The following is a 19,238-nucleotide window of genomic DNA, read 5'->3' on the forward strand; positions in this document are numbered from 1 at the left end:
GCACAAGTGCTTCAGTTTCTCTACGTCCTCATCAACCTCCACCTCCTCCTTTTTTTTTTTTTTTTGATGGTAGCCATCCTAATGGATGTGTGGTTTTGATTTGCATTTTGCTAATGATTAATGATGGCTCAATGGTAAGGAATCTTACTGCCAAGGCAGGAGACGCAGGAAACACAGGTTCGATCCTTTGGTTGGGAAGATCCCCCGGAGTAGGAAATGGCAACCCCCTCTAGTATTCTTGCCTGAAAATGTTCATGTACAGAGGAGCCTGGAGGGCTGCAATCGATAGGGTCACAAAGAATTGTACGCAACTGAGCCACTGAACACACATGCACACAAGGATTCATGGTATTGACTATCTTTTCATGTACTTATTGGCTTATTTGTGTATCTTCATTGGAGAAATGTCTAAGTTCCTTTGCCTGTTTTTAAATCCAGTTTTTTTTTAGTATATTTTTGAAAAGTTTATTTATTTTTGGCTGCGCTAAGTCTCTGCTGTGCACAGGCCTTCTCCAGTTGTGGAGCAAGCAGCGGCTCCTCTTGTTGCGGAGCACAGGCTCTAGGCACACGGGTGTCAGTAGCTATGGCCCACGGGCCCCAGACCAGGGACTGAACCCGCGTCCCCTGCATTGGCAGGCGGATTCTTAGCCACTGGACCACCAGCGAAGTATCTAGTTGTTTGCTTGTTGTTGTTGAGTTGTAGGAGTTTTCTGTACATCAATTCCTTATTAAATATATGATTTGCAAATACATACTCCCATTCTGTGAGTTGCCTTTTTACACTATTGGTGGTGCCCTTTGATGCATAAATGTTTTTTAACTGGGATGAAGTACAATTTACCTATTTTTTTCTTTTGATACAAAATTCTCTCTTAACCTGTTGGCTAGGAGTGTTCCATTAACACTGACGTTCTCCTTAGTAGCTTGGTGATGCTTATGGAACTTCCTAATTCAGTATGGGGGCCATTCTCCAAACGGACCTCAGTGTTGAAAACACCTGACTTCCCAATGCCCCCTGAAGAGGGTGATGCTCCCAGTACAGCTTGGAACAAAATCCGGGGTATTTCTGGTAAAAAGATTAGGAACATGAAAAGGAGCAAATATCTGGGCATGGAAGCTAATTGCTGGTGAGGCCTCACCTGCCGCAGCCCCTGTGGCTCACCCCACTCTTGACTCTGGACTGCGGGTCCCAGAGGCTGCAGATGAAAGAGGAGACGGATTCCAGCATCTTCATGTCAGCCCCCAGCTTGGACAGCTGCGTGGAGCAGGCCCCTTATTCCACCAGGGGAAGGCGGCCTAGCCATCTGGTTGGCGGGAGTCAGGCCATGCTTAAACCAGGTTCTCTGGCTTTGAAGATGATTCCTGCAGGACCAAATAGTGCATTTCCTTGACAGGAGATGCTGTCAGGTTTTAAAGCCCTCATTCTCCAGTGAGACGGGATGGCTCTCTCCTTGTCTGTAAACACGTTTAAGGTGGGGCTTGGTTTCAGTTCTAACAAGATTAAACTCTATGCGCTTTACACCAAAAAATATTTTTTAATTGAAATTTTTATTGATTCACAATGTGTTAATTTCTGCTGTATAGCAAACTGGTTCAGTATGGTCTGTACAGATATGGGCATATTTATATATGGGCTTCCCGGGTGGCTCAGATGGTAAGGAATTTGTCTGCAATGCAGGAGACCCAGGTTCAATCCCTGGGTCAGAAGATCCCCTGGAGGTGAAATGGAAACCCACTCCAGCATTCTTGCCTGGAGAACCCCATAGACAGAGGAGCCTGGTGGGCTACAGTCCATGGGGTAGCAAAGAGTCGGACACAATTGAGCGACTAACGCACTATATACATATATATGCTGTGCATGGGCTTCTCTGTTGGCTCAGACAGTGAACAATCTGCCTGTAATGCGCGAGACCTGGGTTTCATCCTTGTGTAGGGAAGATCCCCTGGAGGATGGCATGGTCACCCACTCAAGCATTCTTGCCTGGAGCATCCCTTAGACGGAGGAGCCTAGCAGACTAGAGTCCAGGGGGTCACAAAGAGTCAGACACGATTGAGTAACTAACACTTTCCACTTTTATACATATACATATATCTTTTTTAAAATATAGTTTTTCATTATTATTTATCCCCAGATTACATATTTTTAAGAAGTCAAAATATAGTTGACATGCCACATTATGGTAACTTTAGGTATACTACACAGTGATTTGATGTTTGCAAGCTATACATTTAAAAGGGACAGTTCAGTTCAGTTCAGTCACTCATCGTGTCCAACTCTTTGCAACCCCATGGACTGCAGCACGCCAGGCCTGCCTGTCCAGAGTTTACTCAAACTCATGTCCATTGAGTCACTGATGCCATCCAACCATCTCATCCTCTGTTGTCCCCTTCTCCTCCTGCCTTCAATCTTTCCTAACAACAGGGTCTTTTCAAATGAGTCAGTTCTTCACATCAGGTGGTCAAAATATTGGAGTTTCAGCTTCAACATCAGTCCTTCCAATGAACACCCAGGACTGATCTCCTTTAGGATGGACTGGTTGGATCTCCTTGCAGTCCAAGGGACTCTCAAGAGTCTTCTCCAGTACCACAGTTCAAAAGCATCATTTCTTCAGAGCTCAGCTTTCTTTATAGCCCAACTCTCACATCTATACATGACCACTGGAAAAACCATAGCCTTAACTAGGTGGACCATTGTTGGCAAAGTAATGTTGCTGCTTTTTAGTAAGCTGTCTAGGTTGGTCATAACTTTTCTTCCAAGGAGCAAGCGTCTTTTAATTTCATGGCTGCAGTCACCATCTGCAGTGATTTTGGAGCCCCCCAAAATAAAGTCAGCCACTGTTTCCACTGTTTCTCCATCTAAATGCCATGAAGTGATGGGACTGGATGTCATGATCTTAGTTTTCTGAATGTTGAGCTTTAAGCCAACTTTTTCACTTTGTTCTTTCACTTTCATCAAGAGGCTCTTAGTTCTTCTTCACTTTCTGCCATAAGGGTGGTGTCATCTGCATATCTGAGGTTATTGATATTTCTCCTGGCAATCTTGATTCCAGCTTGTGCTTCCTCCAGCCCAGCGTTTCTCATGATGTACTCTGCATATAAGTTAAATAAGCACAGTGACAATATACAGCCTTGACGTACTCCTTTTCCTATTTGGAACCAGTCAGTTGTTCCATGTCCACTTCTAACTTTTGCTTCCTGACCTGCATACAGATTTCTCAAGAGGCAGGTCAGGTGGTCTGGTATTCCCATTTCTTTTAGAATTATCCACAGTTTATTGTGATCCACACAGTCAAAGGCTTTGGCATAGTTAATCAAGCAGAAATAGATGTGTTTCTGGAATTCTCATGCTTTTTCGAATGGAGTCCAGTGAATTAAAGAATGGGCTCTGGACCAGCATGCCTGGGTTCTGAGTTCAGTCCTGGCTCTGCCCCTTACTCTTGGTGTCCTGTGTGCTGAGACTCTGGATGGACCTTACCTATGAAAAGAATAAGGATGATGTCCAGCTACAAAATTATTGTGAGGATTCAATAGAATGCTGCAAGTGCAACCTGACACTTTGTAATCACTCAGTAAGTATTAGCTCTGATTGCCAAGTCCTTGCCCTCTTGGTGCTTATAGTCTGGAGCGGAAAACAATATATCAATGCACCTGCAAATGTGTAACCACAGACTCTAATAAGGTTGCTGAAATAGAGGACACAAGAGCACCTAGTTTAGACTGGGGCTCAGAAAGTTCTTCTCTGGGAAAGCTGCATTCAAGCTGAGTCCTGAGGGAAGGAGAAGATACAGGCTACAAGTAAGACAAGGAAGATCATGGGCAGAAGGTAGAGATCTGCAGGAAGAGGCTGAGGAAAAGGCAACAAGGTGGGAACTGGTGATCAGGAGTGAGCCACAGGGCTAGAAAAGTGGGCAGGGCCAGCTGCCCAGGCAAGGAGTTCAGAATTCCCTACAAGCAAGGGGGACACCTGGAGGACCTTGTGCAGGTAAGTGATAGCATCCAATTAATAGTTTTTGATAGATCACTCTGACTATTGAGTGGAGAACAGACTGTAGGGAAGTAGATTCATCTTCTGTTACCATGAACAGCAGCTTAAAATAGTAGAGATTTATTGTCTTCCAGTAACGAAGTTGGAAGTCCTAGAATTGAGGTGTTGGCACAGATGTCTTCCTCTGGGGACTCCAGGGAGAGTCTGTCCCTTAGTTTTTCTAGTCTCATGAGGTTGCTTGCATTTGTTGGCCCCTGACTGCATCGCTGCAACCTCTGTCTGCTATTGTCACATCCCCTCTGACTCTCACTATCTGGTCTCTTATAAGGACCCTCATGGTGACATGGGGCCCACCCAGAGATTCCAGGACAATCTCGCCATCTCAAAACCTTTAACTTAATCATCTGCAAGGGCGTTTGCTTCTTGTTGTTGGTTTGTTTTTTTGTATTGTTTTGGCACTTTCACAGGTTCTGGGGATGAGGGCGGGGGCGTCTGTGGGGGTCATTATTCCATTTAACATGGGAAGCAGTGTGAAAAGGTGGAGATCAGCTAGAGGCCACTGTGGTCACCCGGGCCAGAGATATGGTAGCCTGGAGCAAGCTGGGAGCGGTGGAAGCGGAGCAAAGTCTGTGGGCTGAGATGGGATTGTCCTGATAGAGGAAGAATGACAGGTAGAACAGCGCTCTGGCTCCTAAAACTTTTCATCTGGAAGTGGCATGTTAATACTGTTTCTGCTCACAAGTCACAAGGCCACGCTAAGTTTAATGTGATAGGAAAAAATGAAGTCATGTTCTGTGCCCCATGAAAGGACAAATAGAGCCTAACTCAACTGCTCCCATGACCACCCGCCTGCCACCATCTAAGGGCCATGAAAGAAAGAATTCCCAGCTCGCTTCTGATTACCCTTTAACTACATATCCTCCTTCCTGCAATGACCATCTATTAGTTAACTGTATCCACAATAATGCTGTGAAACAAACCTCCTCACCAATCCAATGGCTTGAAAACATTAGCTTTTCTCGTTCACACATTTTTGGGTTGACTGGAGTTTGATTAAGGAGGTTGGATGAAGTTTGCCAGCGGCTTGGTCCATAGGTCAGGTCCAGGTGTCTCTCTTCCTCCTTAGTCCTGTGGGCTGGCAGAGCCAGTTCTTCCCATGGCAATGGCAGAAACACAGAAGAGTAAGCCCCTCCTGGAAAGCACATGTCAAGCCTCAGCTTATATCATATCTGCTCACATCTGTTTATCAAAGCAAGTCCAAAGTCAAGAGTCAGAGAAATTTGAGTATAGGTAGAAATACTACACAGGGGAGTGGAGACTTGTAACCACTAAGTCAATCTGCTTTGTGCCTACGAGACTGACTTCTCCAACCCCACATATATTCCTTCACCCACCCACCTAACTACCTAACCTCTGACCACACCTGCTGTTTCTTGAACATGTCAGGGTCATTCCTACCCCAGGGCCTTTGCACAAGCTGCTCCCTCTGCCTTTAACTCTCTTCCCCAGATCTTTCCATGGTTGCTGCAGCTAAACATTCAAGACTTAAGTGTCACCTTCAATGTGTGACTTTGCCAGACCACAAAGTCTAAATACCTCCCCCAGACTTCCCTGCTGATCCAGTGGTTAAGAATCTGCCTGCCAATGGAGGGCACTGGGTGTTTTTTTTTTTTTAATGTAATTTTATTTTTAATTGGAGGATAATTACTTTATAATACTGTGAAGATCCCACATGCCACAGAGCAACCAGGACCGCATGGCGCAACTACTGAGGCAGAGCGCCTAGAGCCCGTGCTCCACAGAGAGACCCCTGCTCCCTGCGGCTGGAGAAAGTCCACGCAGCAGTGAAGACCCAGGGCGTCAACCAATCAATAAAAACTAAAAGTAAATAAAATACCTCTCTCCTTATCCCCGGGCTTCCTTTGTGGCTCAGCTGGTAAAGAATCTGCCTGCAACAAGGGAGACCTGGATTCGATCCCTGGGTTGGGAGGAACCCCTGGAGAAGGGAAAGGCTACCCACTCCAGTATTCTGATCTGGAGAATTCCACAGACTGTATAGTTCATGGGGTCGCAAAGAGTCAGACATGACTGAGCGACTTTCGCTTTCCCCTACCCTCACCACCTACCCTCTCCCAGGGACCACTGTCATGTCATCTAGCCAAATTTTCTTCCCAGCAAAGATAATGGTCTTATATATGTATTTATCTGTTTACTGTCTGTCTCCCTATCAGAACCAAAGACTCATGATGGCAGGGATCTTACTCTTTGGTGGGCCCCCTGTGCCTTGCACAATATTTACTAAATATGGATTGAACCAGTTTCAGGGCTGCCAAGGAGGAGCAGAGGAGGGAAGTTTGAAAAGGTGATGAGTAAGTTGCAAATAGGCATATTTAACATTCTTTTTCCAAAATGGGCAGAAAATCTAAATAGATATTTCTCCAAAGAAGACATATAGATACCCAAAAACCACTTGAAGATGCTCAACATCACTAATTATCAGAGAAATGCAAATTAAAACTACGAGAGACTTCCCTGGCAGTTCAGTGGCTAAGACCTCGAGCTCCCAGTGCAGAGGGCCCAGGTACAGTCCTGGTCATGGAACAAGATACCACCTGCAGCAACTAGGAGTTCATATGCTGCAACTAGAGATCCCAAGTGCTGCAAAGAAAGATTGAAGATTCCCACGTGTTCCAACATGGTTCTAAGACCCGGTGCAGCCAAATAAATAGATAAATACTAAAAAACAGAAAAAACTACAATGTGGTATCACCTCACACCGGTCAGAATGGCCATCATCAAAAAGTCCATAAACAACAAATTCTGGAGAGAGGAACGGAACCCTCCTACACTGTTGGCGGAAATGTAGGTTGATGCAACCACTATGGAGAACAGAAGGGAAGTTCCTTAAAAAACTAAAAGCAGAACTACTATATGATCCAGTAATCCCACTCCTGGGCATTTATCTGGAGAAAACCATAATCCAAAAGCATACATGCAGCCCAATGTTCATTGCAGCACTGTTTTAGGAAGATACCTAAATTCCCACTGACAGAGGAATGGACCAGGAAGATGCGGTGTGTATATATGATGGAATATTACTCAAAAGAAAGAAATAATGTTATTTGCAGCAGTATGGACTGGCCTAGAGATTATCATACTAAGTGAAGTAAGTCAGACAGAAAAAGACAAATATGATATTGCTTATATGTGGAATCTAAAAAAAAAAGTGGTATAAATGAACTTATTTACAGAACAGGAATAGCATTACAGATGTAGAAAACAAACTATGGTTACCAGGAGGGAAGAGGAGAAGGATAAGTTGTTAGGTTGGGATCGACATATACACACAATACAGATAACTAATAAGGACCGGCTGTATAGCATCAGAGAAGGAACTGGCAACCCACTCCAGTATTCTTGCCTGGAGAATCCCATGGACAGAGGAGCCTGGCGGGCTACAGTCCAGAGGGTCACACTGAGTTGGACATGACTGAAGCGACTCAGCACGCATGCATGTATAGCATAGGAACTCTACTCAATACTTTGTAATGGACTATATAGGAAAAGAACCTAAAAAAGAGTGGAGATATATATTTGTATAACTGATTCACTTTGTGGTACAGTAGAAACTAACACAAAATTATAAATAAACTATACTCCAATAAAAATTAAGAGAAAATCACAACAGTAGGGACAACCAATCACAAATAGCCAAGTAGACTTTAAAATACAGCCAGACAAATCGTTCCTTTGCTTTGCTTCGGCAGTTCCTCTGTAAAAGTCCTTTCCCTGGCTCCTGTGCTTCTGGCCACTTCCAGTTTGGTGCTGCCTTATCTGAATTAATCTTTGCTCAAATAAACTCTTAAAAAATTATTTTTCCAGAAATGCACTTTTTAATCTTAAAACTCAGAATAAGCAAATCAGTTCTTTCATTCAGGCAGTGCATATTTTTAAGGAAATATCTATTATTTCTTCGTTTGGTTCTTTGTAGCATGTGGGATCTTTCATTGCGGACTCTTTACTTGTGGCACAGGCTCAATAGTTGCAGCTCGCAGACCTAGTTGCTCCTTGGCATATGGGATCATGGTTCCCCCACCAGGGACTGAACCCATGTCCCCTGCATTGTAAAGCAGATTCTTAACCATTGGTCCAGTAGGGAGATCCTTCAGGCACTGTGTATTTATCACCTGCCTGCTATGAGCAGGCTCTGTGCAGGGTGGGCACACACTGTCTTTCCTACATGGAACCCACACTTTAGCAGCAGAGAGAGAATTACAACAGGACTTACAAATGCCGTGAGTGTAACAGAAAAGAAGATTGTGGATCTGCAGGTGTACTTCTTCCCACATGCAGGCTTTATTCATTCACCTGTTCATTCATTCAGCATCAGGTGAGAGCACCTACTATGTAGCCTGTTCTTTGTTGAGCACTGTGGGTGTAGAGAGAGTCAGACACCATGGTGATTGCCAAGTTACAAAGTCAGATCTCTAACAGTGGACACTGTCAGAAAGGAGGGCCACATGACATGGACCTTGATGGGTGGGTAGGAGCTCAGGAGGGAGAAAGAAGGAACTTCAAATATAAGACTAGGTATTTGTGAGTGTGTAACAGGAAGTTCTGCTCTAAGACAGTTAGATCAGGGGCTCACCATTTTCCAAAGAAAACACATACCAGAAAAAAAGCATTTAAAATAAACAGACTCCAAAACAAAAAATTATAGGGAAAAAACAGAAAGAAAGATTAGTTTGGAACACTGTCTTGAAAAGGAAATGAAAAATTAAGAGAATAAATTTATCTTATAGTCAGTAAATATTATTATATTTATAGTTGTTTTAGTTCTATTTTAAAAATGGAAATACAGTTGGCTTACAATGTTGTCTTAGTTTTTGGCATACAGCAAAGTGATTCAGTTACATATACATATATATACATACACACACACACATATATACCTTTTCATATTCTTTTCCATTATAGTTTATTACAGGATGCTGAATATAGTTTCCTGTGTTATACAGTAGGTCCTTGTTATGTATTTTATACATAACTATACTATATTTTATACTATACTATATTTTATACATAACTATACACAATATATCTTAATTTCAAATTCCTAATTTATCTCTCCCTCCCCACTCTCCATCTATTCCCTTTGGTAACCAAAGGTTTCTTTTTTGTGTCTGTAAGTCTATTTATGTTTTATAAATTGGTTTATCTGTACCATTTTAAAATATTCCACATATAAGTAATATCACATGGCATTTGTCTTTGACTTACTTCACTTAGTATAATAATCCCTAGGTCCATCTATATTGCTGCAATTGGCATTATTTCATTTTTCTTTATGGCTGAATAATATTATGTTATGTGTATGTGTCCATTTATCTGTTGATAGGTATTTAGGTTGTTTTCAAGTGTTGGCTTTTATAAATAGTGCTGCTATGAACATTGGGGTGCACATGTTTTTGACTTTTTACCTTTTCTGGATATATGCCCAGGAGTGGGATTGTAGGATCATACGGCAAATTTATTTTTAATTTTCTGAGGGACCTCCATACTGCTCTCCATCGTAGCTGTACCAATTTACATTCCCACAGCAGTGCAGAGAAAGGTTCCTTTCTTCCCACAGAGGGTGCAATTTTAAATAGGATCGTTGGCTGGGCCTCATAAGGTGACATCTCAGTAAAGACGTGAGCCAGATGAGGCATCAGACAGGCAGAAATCTGGGGAAGGTCATTGCAAACAAAGGGAAGAGTCAGTGCAAAGGCCCAGAGGCAGGAATGCGCCGGCCTTGTGTGGTGAATCCACCGTAAGAAGCCGAAGGCGAAGGAGACGACTTTGAGGTGAGAGGCAGAGCTAAAGTGAGCCAGTGCGACCACTGAGGCTTCTGTGGGCTGGAACCTGGGTGGGGCGGGGTTCGCTGGCAGTGTGCTGGAAAGAAGAGGGTTTGGTGTTAGAACTTGGCTGGGCTGCTTCTTAACTTCTTAAACAGGGCAAATGACAAACCCTTTCACAGCCTCCAGTGGACAGAGGGCCAGATGAAACTTTGACACCCTGTAAACCCCTATGGTCAACAGACTGGTTCCAAATAGGAAAAGGAGTACGTCAAGGCTGTATATTGTCACCCTGCTTATTTAACTTATATGCAGAGTACATCATGAGAAACACTGGGCTGGAGGAAGCAAAAGCTGGAATCAAGATTGCCAGGAGAAATATCAATAACCTCAGATATGCAGATGACACCACCCTTATGGCAGAAAGTGAAGAAGAACTAAAGAGCCTCTTGATGAAAGTGAAAGAGCAGAGTGAAAAAGTTGGCTTAAAGCTCAACATTCAGAAAACTAAGATCATGGCATCTGGTCCCATCACTTCATGACAAATAGATGGAGAAACAGTGGAAACAGTGGCAGACTTTATTTTTCTGGGCTCTAAAATCACTGTAGATGGTCACTGCAGCCATGAAATTAAAAGATGCTTGCTCCTTGGAAAGGAAAGTTATGACCAACCTAGACAGTATATTAAAAAGCAAAGACATTACTTTGCCAACAAAGGTCCATCTAGTCAAGGCTATGGTTTTTCCAGTGGTCATGTATGGATGTGAGAGTTGGACTATAAAGAAAGCTGAGTGCAGAAGAATTGATGCTTTTGAACTGTGGTGTTGGAGAAGACTCTTGAGAGTCCCTTGGACTGCAAGGAGATCCAACCAGTGCATCCTAGAGGAGATCAGTCTGGGTGTTCATTGGAAGGGCTGATGTTGAAGCTGAAGCTCCAATACTTTGGCCACCTGATGCAAAGAGCTGACTCATTGGAAAAGACCTTGATGCTGGGAAAGATTGAGGACAGGAGGAGAGGGGGACGACAGAGGATGAGATGGTTGGATGGCATCATTGACTCGATGGACATGGGTTTGGGTGGACTCTGGGATTTGGTGATGGACAGGGAGGCCTGTCATGCTGCGGTTCATGGGGTTGCGGAGAGTCGGACACGACTGAGCGACTGAACTGAACTGAACTGAAACCCCTATGGAGTCTGGTTCGACCCTACTCCCCTCTGTGGGGCTCCAGCTGGAGCTTAGGATTTGGGCAGAACAGATGGACTGTCCCTGAAAGCACCCCCCGCGCCCCGCAGTTCTCCTTGTCATCTACACAGGCAGCACTGGCAGGCACGGCTGTATGTCACAGGGATGGCTCTTGGTCTGAGCTATGCCAGCTGTGTCCCCAGGGCGTCTTCCAGCTTCTCCTCCTCCTTCCCTCCATTTGCCCTCCTCCCTGCTCCCAGGGTCCCGAGGCTACCAGGCTTGTGCTTAGCCACTGGATCCCCAGGCACAGAGAGCCCCTGAGATGGAAAAGCGGGGCCTGGAGAGGGGAAATCTGACTCCAGCTTCTCCCAGGCCATCAAGAGAGGAGCCTGCAGAAGAGGCCTCTGGGAAAAGATGCAGTTCTCCAACTTGCCAGATGATGAGAATCACCTGGTTACAAATGTGGTTTTGCAGGCGCCTTCCCCAAGGAGTCCAGTGCAAGGGAGCTGGGGCAGGGAGGGGGTTGAGGTTGTCCCAGACTCCAGCAGTTTGTGTCTTCAGGCAAGTTTGGGAAGCCCTGAGAGTGGTTCAAAGAGCCAGGTCTCTATTGGAACCATCTGGATTCCTGCCTAGGATTCCCCAGGCCACACTGCCAGAGTGGCATTAGGTAGTCAATGTCCTTAACTTCTTTGAGTTTCAGTTTCCTCCTTGGGAAGTGACAGAATAAGATTTGCAGGTTCAGCACTTAGCCTTGGGCCTGGCACAAAGGAAGCAAGAACAGATGTTAGGCACTAATCCCCACTGTTATCCTCAGCAGCTGTGGGTGGGAGCAGGGTGGGGAGCACGTGGTGGCCTGCTCACTGCCTACGCCCCTCTGCAGTAAGCTCTCCTGAGAAGCATCAGAGTGGCGCAGGGCAGCCAAATGCCCGCTGCCCCGCCTCCCGCATCCCAGCTGCCCTGCCTGCCCCACTGCAAGAGCTTGGGTGGGCCACTTCTGTGTGCCTCAGTCTCCTCTCCTGCCCCAAGTGAGGAATAATCATGCTTACCTTGTATGCTTCATAAGTCTGGCACATAGAAATCTTTGCAGAGTTGTTAGCTAATTTTACTACCATACCTACCCTTCAATCAATTGACAGACATTTCTGTGCCTACTCTTTGAACTGCGGATGAGAAGTTTCCTTGCTCTTGGGCTCTGGAGTCAGACTGCCTGGGTTTGAAACCAAGCTCTGGCTGTGTGACCTTGGGCAAGTTACTCCTCCTCTCTGGGCCTAAGATGGATTCCTCAGCAGAACTCAGAAATGTAAAAGAGGGTTAGATGGGTTTATTTTAAAGAGTTAGGATATTGCTTGTACCACAGTAAGCTCCATAAATGATAAATAAGTGAAATCTAAGCCTCGGGTCCCTTTTTCCAGGAGCCCCGTCTAGCAACGAGGCCAGCAAGACCCGGGGCTAGGTGGATCTGTTGGCTCCGCAGGGGCAAGCGGCCGGAGCTGGGAACACCTCCCGGAGGAGGCCAGGGCCGGCCCAGGACAGGCGGGCCTGCCCAGTAAGTAGCTGCTCAGTCTTTCCAGCTGATGTCAAGGCGTCAAGTTCTCGGGTCTGCCGCGAATTTGTTTAAATACAGGTATTGAAACGGGCTGCATGGCATCGATTTAAGGGGAAAGCCCTACAAAATAAGATGGGAGCTATTCTGATTAGGCAAAACCTGTGTTTGCTGGCTGCGAGCAACGTGAGGAAGCGAGAGGAGGTCTGGGCCTCCAGCGCGGCGGGAAGGGGAGAGGCTTGTGGGCCCGGTCTCTCGCCCTGGGGGCCCCCAGTCGCGGCTCTCCTCTGCCGGCTTGTGCAGGCGGCGCAGGGCTGAGGGAACTGCATCCTAGCCTGCGGAGCCAGCTTTTTTCTTTTTAATGTCATTGCTTATCTCTCAATTTTTAACCGCAGGGGGTTGCTGTTGTTCAACCTCTCAATACTGTCCGACTCTGCGAGCCTGTGGACTGCAGCACGCCAGGCTTCCGTGTCCTTCACCATCTCCCTAAGCTTGCTCAAACGCATGTCTGTTGGGTCGGTGAGGCCGGTACTTGTTTAATTTCTTTTTTAAAATATTAGATATAACTACTTCTCTATGCACGCCCTGAGAGCCCTGGCCATAGGCAGCCCGCCCGCACCATCCTTATCTCCCCGCGCTTTGCCACCTCAGAGGCGCCCGGGGTTTCTCACTTTTCTGTCCTGGTTGAAATTTCTCACTCAGCATGCGTCGTGTATAGGATATACTTGGAAAACAAATCTGCCAATTTGCCTTGGGAAGGGATCGCTACGGGAAGGCAGGCGTCATTAGTTTAAGATAGTAACGACCCCTTGACCCTCAGCTCTCTGGCTCCAGGACCCCACACCCTCTGCCGGCAAGAGCTGTGTGCGGCTTCCCAGGGCTCCGCGAACTACAGCTTGTTCCATAATGAGCCTGGAAACCAAGCCTGAGATCCCCACCCCACTGGTGAGAGCGTGGGCTAGCCCAGGGCGGGGAGCAGGGTCCTGCTGCATCTTCAGGAGACTGGCTCTCCGTTCTTAAACGCTGTCCCCATCCTGCCTTTCGGTATCTGCTTGGTGGGTTTCCCAGCTCTGTGCTTAGGGAATGTATGACCTTGACCATTGCCTTAACCTCTGGTCCTCAGCTTCCTGATTTGCAAATTAAGATGGATTAGATCAGCAAACTCCACTAAGCATTTAGCCTGTAGTCCTGGCTTTCGGTGAAGCCAGCGCCAGCCAGTCATTGTTATCCCTTTGTGAGAGACCTTGGAGTCACTCTGCTGGCCCCCGAAGGATGACAAAAAGAGGGAGGCATCATAGAAAAACCTCGCGGGATAATATGAGAAAAACATTTTTTTTTCTCTCTAATGTTATTGTTAGCATAATGTAATAGAAAAAAAGGCTGGTTTCCCAGGAGGTGCAGTCATAAAGAATCCACCTGCCAATATAGGAGATGCAAGAGACATGGGTTCGATCGCTGGGTGGTGGCCCCTGGAGTAGGGAATGGCAACCCGCTCCAGTATTCTTGCTTGGAGAATTCGAGGGACAGAGGAGCCTGGCGGGCCCCAGTCCATGGGGTCACAAAGAGTCGGAGACAGCTGAGCGACTGAGCACACACACAGTGTTACCGTAGGCGAGTGTAAGGTGAAAAAGCCCAGAGGTGTGCAGGACCCCCGGGAGGCACTGGACACTGACGAAGGGCAAGAATGTGGGGGAGCTTCAGGTAGAAGGGTCTGCCTGGTTGTGTGAGTCTGGCCACCTGCTGCGGCTAGCCTGGTAGGAAAGGGTTGTCTGAATTAAGAACTGGTCTGATGGCCTGGCGCAGCCTCTGGGTGCCCTTCCAGGAGAGGGGGACAGAGAGTGCTGAAGGCTTGAAGCAGGGTTGTAGGCACAGGAGGCAGAGTGCAGGTGCTGAGCTGAACACATCCGCCTCGCGCAGCCCTCGGCATGGACCTTATAGCAGACAGATTCAAGTCTGAGGGCCAACAGCCCAGCTCTGAGGCAGCATCTCCCCCTTTCCTTACAGAGCTCAGCCCATATACCCTGGCATCCCTGTATCACAAGCGGTGTCCAGCTCGGCACTTAGAATCTCCTGGCATCGTCCCCTCTCCCCAAAGGTGGTGGGGTGAGCCTGAGGGGCAGACGGCACCACAGGCATTGGCAGAGCTGCGTGGTCCTTGGCTTGACAGCAGATGGCCCCCGGCCTGGCCTGGGGCTCTTCCAGCCTAAGAGGTTAGGATATGCCAGGAGCAGTGTTTTGTCTTCCACCAAGAGCTCTGGGGCCAGGCGACCAGGCCGGTACTTTCCAGGCAAAATCCAGAAAAAACCCCATATTCCATAGGAACGCAAAAGCTCTGATGCCCTCCCGCTTTCCTCCCTTTCAGAGAATTGAGTGGAGCTGGAGGTAAAGGAGCTGCGGTCAGCCCCTGCGGACTGGCACTGGCGGACCAGGACTCCGAGCAAGTATTTTTGTCATTCTTGTTTTATTGAAGGAAAAAAAACGGGCATACAGCCAGAAACTCCCACAGTGAGCAGGTTTTTAGCTTGATTTCACTGAGCCTCAATTTTCTCGTCTGACTGTACAGTAGAATTTGTTGGTCAGGGCTAGGGCAAAATTCGTTAAATGCTGAAAAAAACTGCCAAATCGGGGAGCAGGGTTCCCTGACCTTGTGAATTTATGGGGCCTGGTCACCTCTTTGTGGTCCAGGCTCTGCTCTCTGCCCAGCAGAGAGCATGGCCATAGCACCCATGCTGCACTTCCGTCTGGCGTATCTGAGTATCGCTGGTCTGGGGAATTCTGAGAACCTTGACAAGGGCTTTGCTTCTGGGTTCTTCCATCTATAAAATGGGCTGCATGCAGTGTATTCTAAGAAGGATGAGCTCAGGTGCCCTGCAGTCTCCCAGGAATCAGGTGCTTTTCCTCTCCATTTAATGCCCCCTACCTGAAACAGTGCCAGGCACAGTAGAGTTTAAGGAGGTGAGGTTGGGACCTCTGGGCTGGTGTCCTCAGTCTCCGCAGAATCGAACCTCAGTTCTCCCAGCACTGGCTGTTTGCTCCCAGACAAGTCACTAAACCTCTCCAGGCCTCCGTCTGCTAACCTTTAAAACAGAACTTCCCCTTCGCGAGTTACTGAAGATGACATGAGCAACCCCAGAAAGTACCTAACACGGGATCCAGCACGGGAGAGCCTTTATTTATATCAATATCAATGTGCTCAGTGAATACCTATCCCTACAACTCAAGGTCGGCTGCCTCTGCCCTCCAAAATTGTTTCTGAAAGATGGCAAGCTGAAAGAAGCACACGGCCGGATCAGCGCACTCTCTTTAATGGAAAGGAGATTCTCATTTCTTACAGAAACAGGTAAAAACATAAATACGGGGTGGGGGGGGCAGCCGCAAGGCAGCAAGGGCCCGGGCGCCCGGCCCAGGCTTGGGGAAAGGTAGGAGGCTGCTGCGCCCGGGCTCCCAGTCCCAATGGGCAGGTGTTCGGCCGGTTAGGGATGCTCCTGGGCGCTCGGAGGGCACTCCTGGGGCCACAGCTAGGCACCAGGCTGCCGTTTCACTCACCACAATCTGCGTAAACCTGGCCGCAAACTCTCCCTCTCGGGGGAACAAAGGCGCACGGGGCGGGAAAAGCTCCGAAGCCTCCGTGGGAGCGCTTGTGGCATCCGAGGGATCGCAGGATCGTGTCGGGAGCCCTCCCTCTCCCCTGCTTAGTCAGTGTCCCTCTCGAGAGGTGGGATCGGTCGGAGGCCTCCCAGACCGGTCCCTTCTCTACCAGGCTCTGATGCCGTGCAGCGTGGACACTCCCGAGTTACCCTGCGGAATCCCGGGGCTCTGCACCGCGTTCAAGTCCCCGACGCCGAAGTTCACGAAGTTGTTGTTGGCGGCGGCCGTGGCCGACTGCGTCGGAGGCGGCCCGGCCGGGTAAGCAGCGGTGCAGCTGTAGCCGGGGCTGCAAGCCGCGCCCCCGTACCCGGGGTAGGCAGGGTAGGCGTTGTAGCCGTAGGCGTTGAGGCCCACGCCGTAGGCCGGCGCGTAGGGCGCCGAGTCCCCCAGGCAAGGCTTGCCATCGCGCACCAGCACTGGCACCGCGATCCTGCGGGCCGGCGGCGGCGGCGGCGGCGGGGGCAGCCCCACCAGCTCCAGAGTCTGGTCTTGCCGTTGCCGCTTGCACTTGTAGCGCCGGTTCTGGAACCAGATCTTGACCTGCGTGGACGTGAGCTTCAGCACGCTGGCCAGCTGGTCGCGCTCGGGAGCCGACAGGTACCGCTGCTGCTTGAAGCGCCGCTCCAGCTCGTAGACCTGCGCCTGCGAGAAGAGCACGCGCGGCTTCCTCCGCCGTCGCGCGCGGGGTCGCTCGGCGCTGTCGGACTCCGGCTTCTCCAGTTCCACCGCCTTCTGCAGGGCGCACAGCTCTGAGCGGGGAACAGAAAAGCAGAGAGACGCTGTGTCACGGCCACCCAACCCCCCAGAGCTCTCGCCAGGTGATGGGCCCCAGTGGGTGCCACCCCTGTCCCGCCTGGAGCCCCGAGCTCGGCTGCGGCAGACTGCAGGGTACACTGGGCTTCCGCTCGACAGCCAGCTTTTGTTGATCGCCTACTATGTGCCGGGCACGGCTGTGGGCACTGGAGAACAAGAGAGGTCTCTGTTCTCGGGTAGGTCACATTCTGGTGAGACAGACAGACAGTGACTTAAGACAGGCGGCAAAGAGAATAAAGCTCAAGGATGCGCTGGAGTGAATGAGACTAGGAATACTTTGGTTTGCGAAGTTAAAGGAAGGAGACCTCGGCCTTACTCCAGGGTTGGTCACACTGTCTCAAAATTAGGGCAAGCGAAGAAACAGAACGTCAATAAGCAGTCGGTTCGGTATCTATCGAAGGTTCCCGTTCAAATGCTGCGAGAATTGTGCAGCGCCCGAAAAGCAGTGGGTGGGCAGGCGGCCTCGGAACCTGCCTTGAAATCGAATTGGATTCGAATCCGTATGGACCAATTCAAGACGCAGTGCCCGCCGGCAGCTGTTCCGGGACTTTCCCTCGGCTACTAGACAAATCTTTCTAGGCTCACAAGACCCTTTCTGGGTTCATAGCGGCCCTACACCCGCGCCCCCGGCCTCCCCGGGTTCTTGCCGACCCCGCGTTGGGCTACGGTCTTCCCGCCGCGCATTTTCTACCTCCCGGCCAGCCTGCCCCCGGACCTCGGGATGTGCGCGGGGATACGGCCACCTCCCCCAGTCATCTCTTCCATTGTTCCACGCCTTTCGTCGCGAGACATTTTCTAACTATTTCCAGGAAAGAATCTCTAGCTAGGCTCTGGCCGCCTGAGAAAATTGTTATGGAAAAAGAAAGCTGCTAAAATCATTCTTGAGTCCGACGTATCCCATTTTTAAAGAGTTCAAGATCCTTGTTTTCAATGACGCCACTCTTCTGGCACAAAGGAGGAAAGACCCCCAGAAACCCCGGGTAAACGGGTGGGCTAGAGAAGGTCTTGGACCTCCTCCAATTGCGTGTAAAAGTACTTCTGGTGTGCAGCAATTTAATTGCAGCGGTTTTGGTCGGATCCTCAAGAAGACCTTTAAAAAAATACAGGGAGAGAATCTTTCTCGCTGTGTCCACCACAAACAGATCGCTCAACTTCAACTTCATAACAGATCCAGAAGCAGGGCTGCTGCGCCTGGGGCTTTGTTAGGCCAGAAAAAATATATATATAATTTTTTCCTTTCTTTCCTCTCCTGTTTCTGATAACCACGATCCAGCATTTCCTCTAAACCTCCGACTGGACTCCCGGGGGCCCTGGGAATCCTCACTTCTTACATTTGGAGGCCCCTTTGCTCCACCATCCGCCCAGGCACTCGCCTCTTCTGTACTCACGCCAGAGTTTCTCGGCCGCGAGGTCTGGGGACGAAAGCTATCCCAGAGAGAAGGAGCTTGGGTTTCCTCCTCACCTTTCTTATCAGCTCGATGGTCCTTGGCAGGGTCGGGGTCGCCATAGGCACGCGGATAGAAGGCGGGGGCGGCTGAGAAGGCAGGCGCGCACTTGGCGGGCGAGGGCGCGGGGCCCAGCTCGGCGCGCAGCTCGGGGAAGCCGGGCGCCGCGGCCTCCGGCCCCGCGTAGGCCTCGGGCTTGAAGGCGGCCAGCATGCAGGAGGCGGGCGCCAGAGTGGCCTCCAGGCGCGCCGAGAGCTCCCCGGCGGCCAGGCTGCGCTGCTGCTGCTCCAGGTTCAGGATGTCTTTGACCGAGAACGGCGTGGGCGTGAGCGCGGGGCTGGGGAACATGGTGGCAGCGTGCGAATCACAGCGCCAGGCGGGCGGCAGAGCGCGGCGCTGCCCACGGTCCCTGGCAGCCTTCCTGCATGGTGCCCGCCGCGCGCCCGCGCGCCCGCCTTCCAGCTCGGGATGTGGCCAGGCGGCAGGTAGTGCGGGGCGCAAGGGGCAGGAGAGGCGGGACCAGGCCGGAGGAGGGGGACTCAGCCTGCCATTGGGCCGGGGGCCTCGTTGACAGGAGCGATGAGCACTTTCGTGTCACCTAATATAGTCATACGGCTCAAAAAAAAAAAAAAAAAAAAAATCCCGCTGAGCTTTTTAAAGGGGCCGCGACGCGTTTGGAAGACTCCTTTTGCTCCTGCAGCCTGAGATTCGTCCTTAGCGTTAGCCTAAAAATCCTACCAGGACGCATGCATAGGAAAGAACGCGATTATTCTCCGAATCCGA

General features: G+C 49.2%; 1 protein-coding gene across 1 annotated transcript; it reads right to left on the bottom strand.

The window, feature by feature from the left end:
- Window positions 1-15,838: 15,838 nt before the first annotated feature.
- Window positions 15,839-19,012, bottom strand: NKX2-5 (NK2 homeobox 5). Its single transcript, XM_043488808.1, has 2 exons — window positions 18,473-19,012; window positions 15,839-16,946 (listed from the first exon to the last, which is right to left on the bottom strand). The coding sequence occupies exons 1-2, from the start codon at window positions 18,801-18,803 to the stop codon at window positions 16,303-16,305; spliced, it is 975 nt and encodes a 324-aa protein (XP_043344743.1). The 5' UTR covers window positions 18,804-19,012; the 3' UTR covers window positions 15,839-16,302.
- Between the last annotated feature and the right edge of the window lie 226 nt (window positions 19,013-19,238).

Source organism: Cervus canadensis, chromosome 16 (genome assembly GCF_019320065.1).
Source record: "Cervus canadensis isolate Bull #8, Minnesota chromosome 16, ASM1932006v1, whole genome shotgun sequence".
Classification (NCBI taxonomy): domain Eukaryota; kingdom Metazoa; phylum Chordata; class Mammalia; order Artiodactyla; family Cervidae; genus Cervus; species Cervus canadensis.

Coding starts and splice junctions, on each gene's coding strand:
- NKX2-5 (XM_043488808.1), bottom strand. CDS start 18,803: ATGTTCCCCAGCCCCGCGCTCACGCCCACGCCGTTCTCGGTCAAAGAC. Junction 16,947..18,472: donor CCATCGAGCTGATAAGAAAG/GTGAGGAGGAAA, acceptor TTCCCCGCTCAG/AGCTGTGCGCCCTGCAGAAG.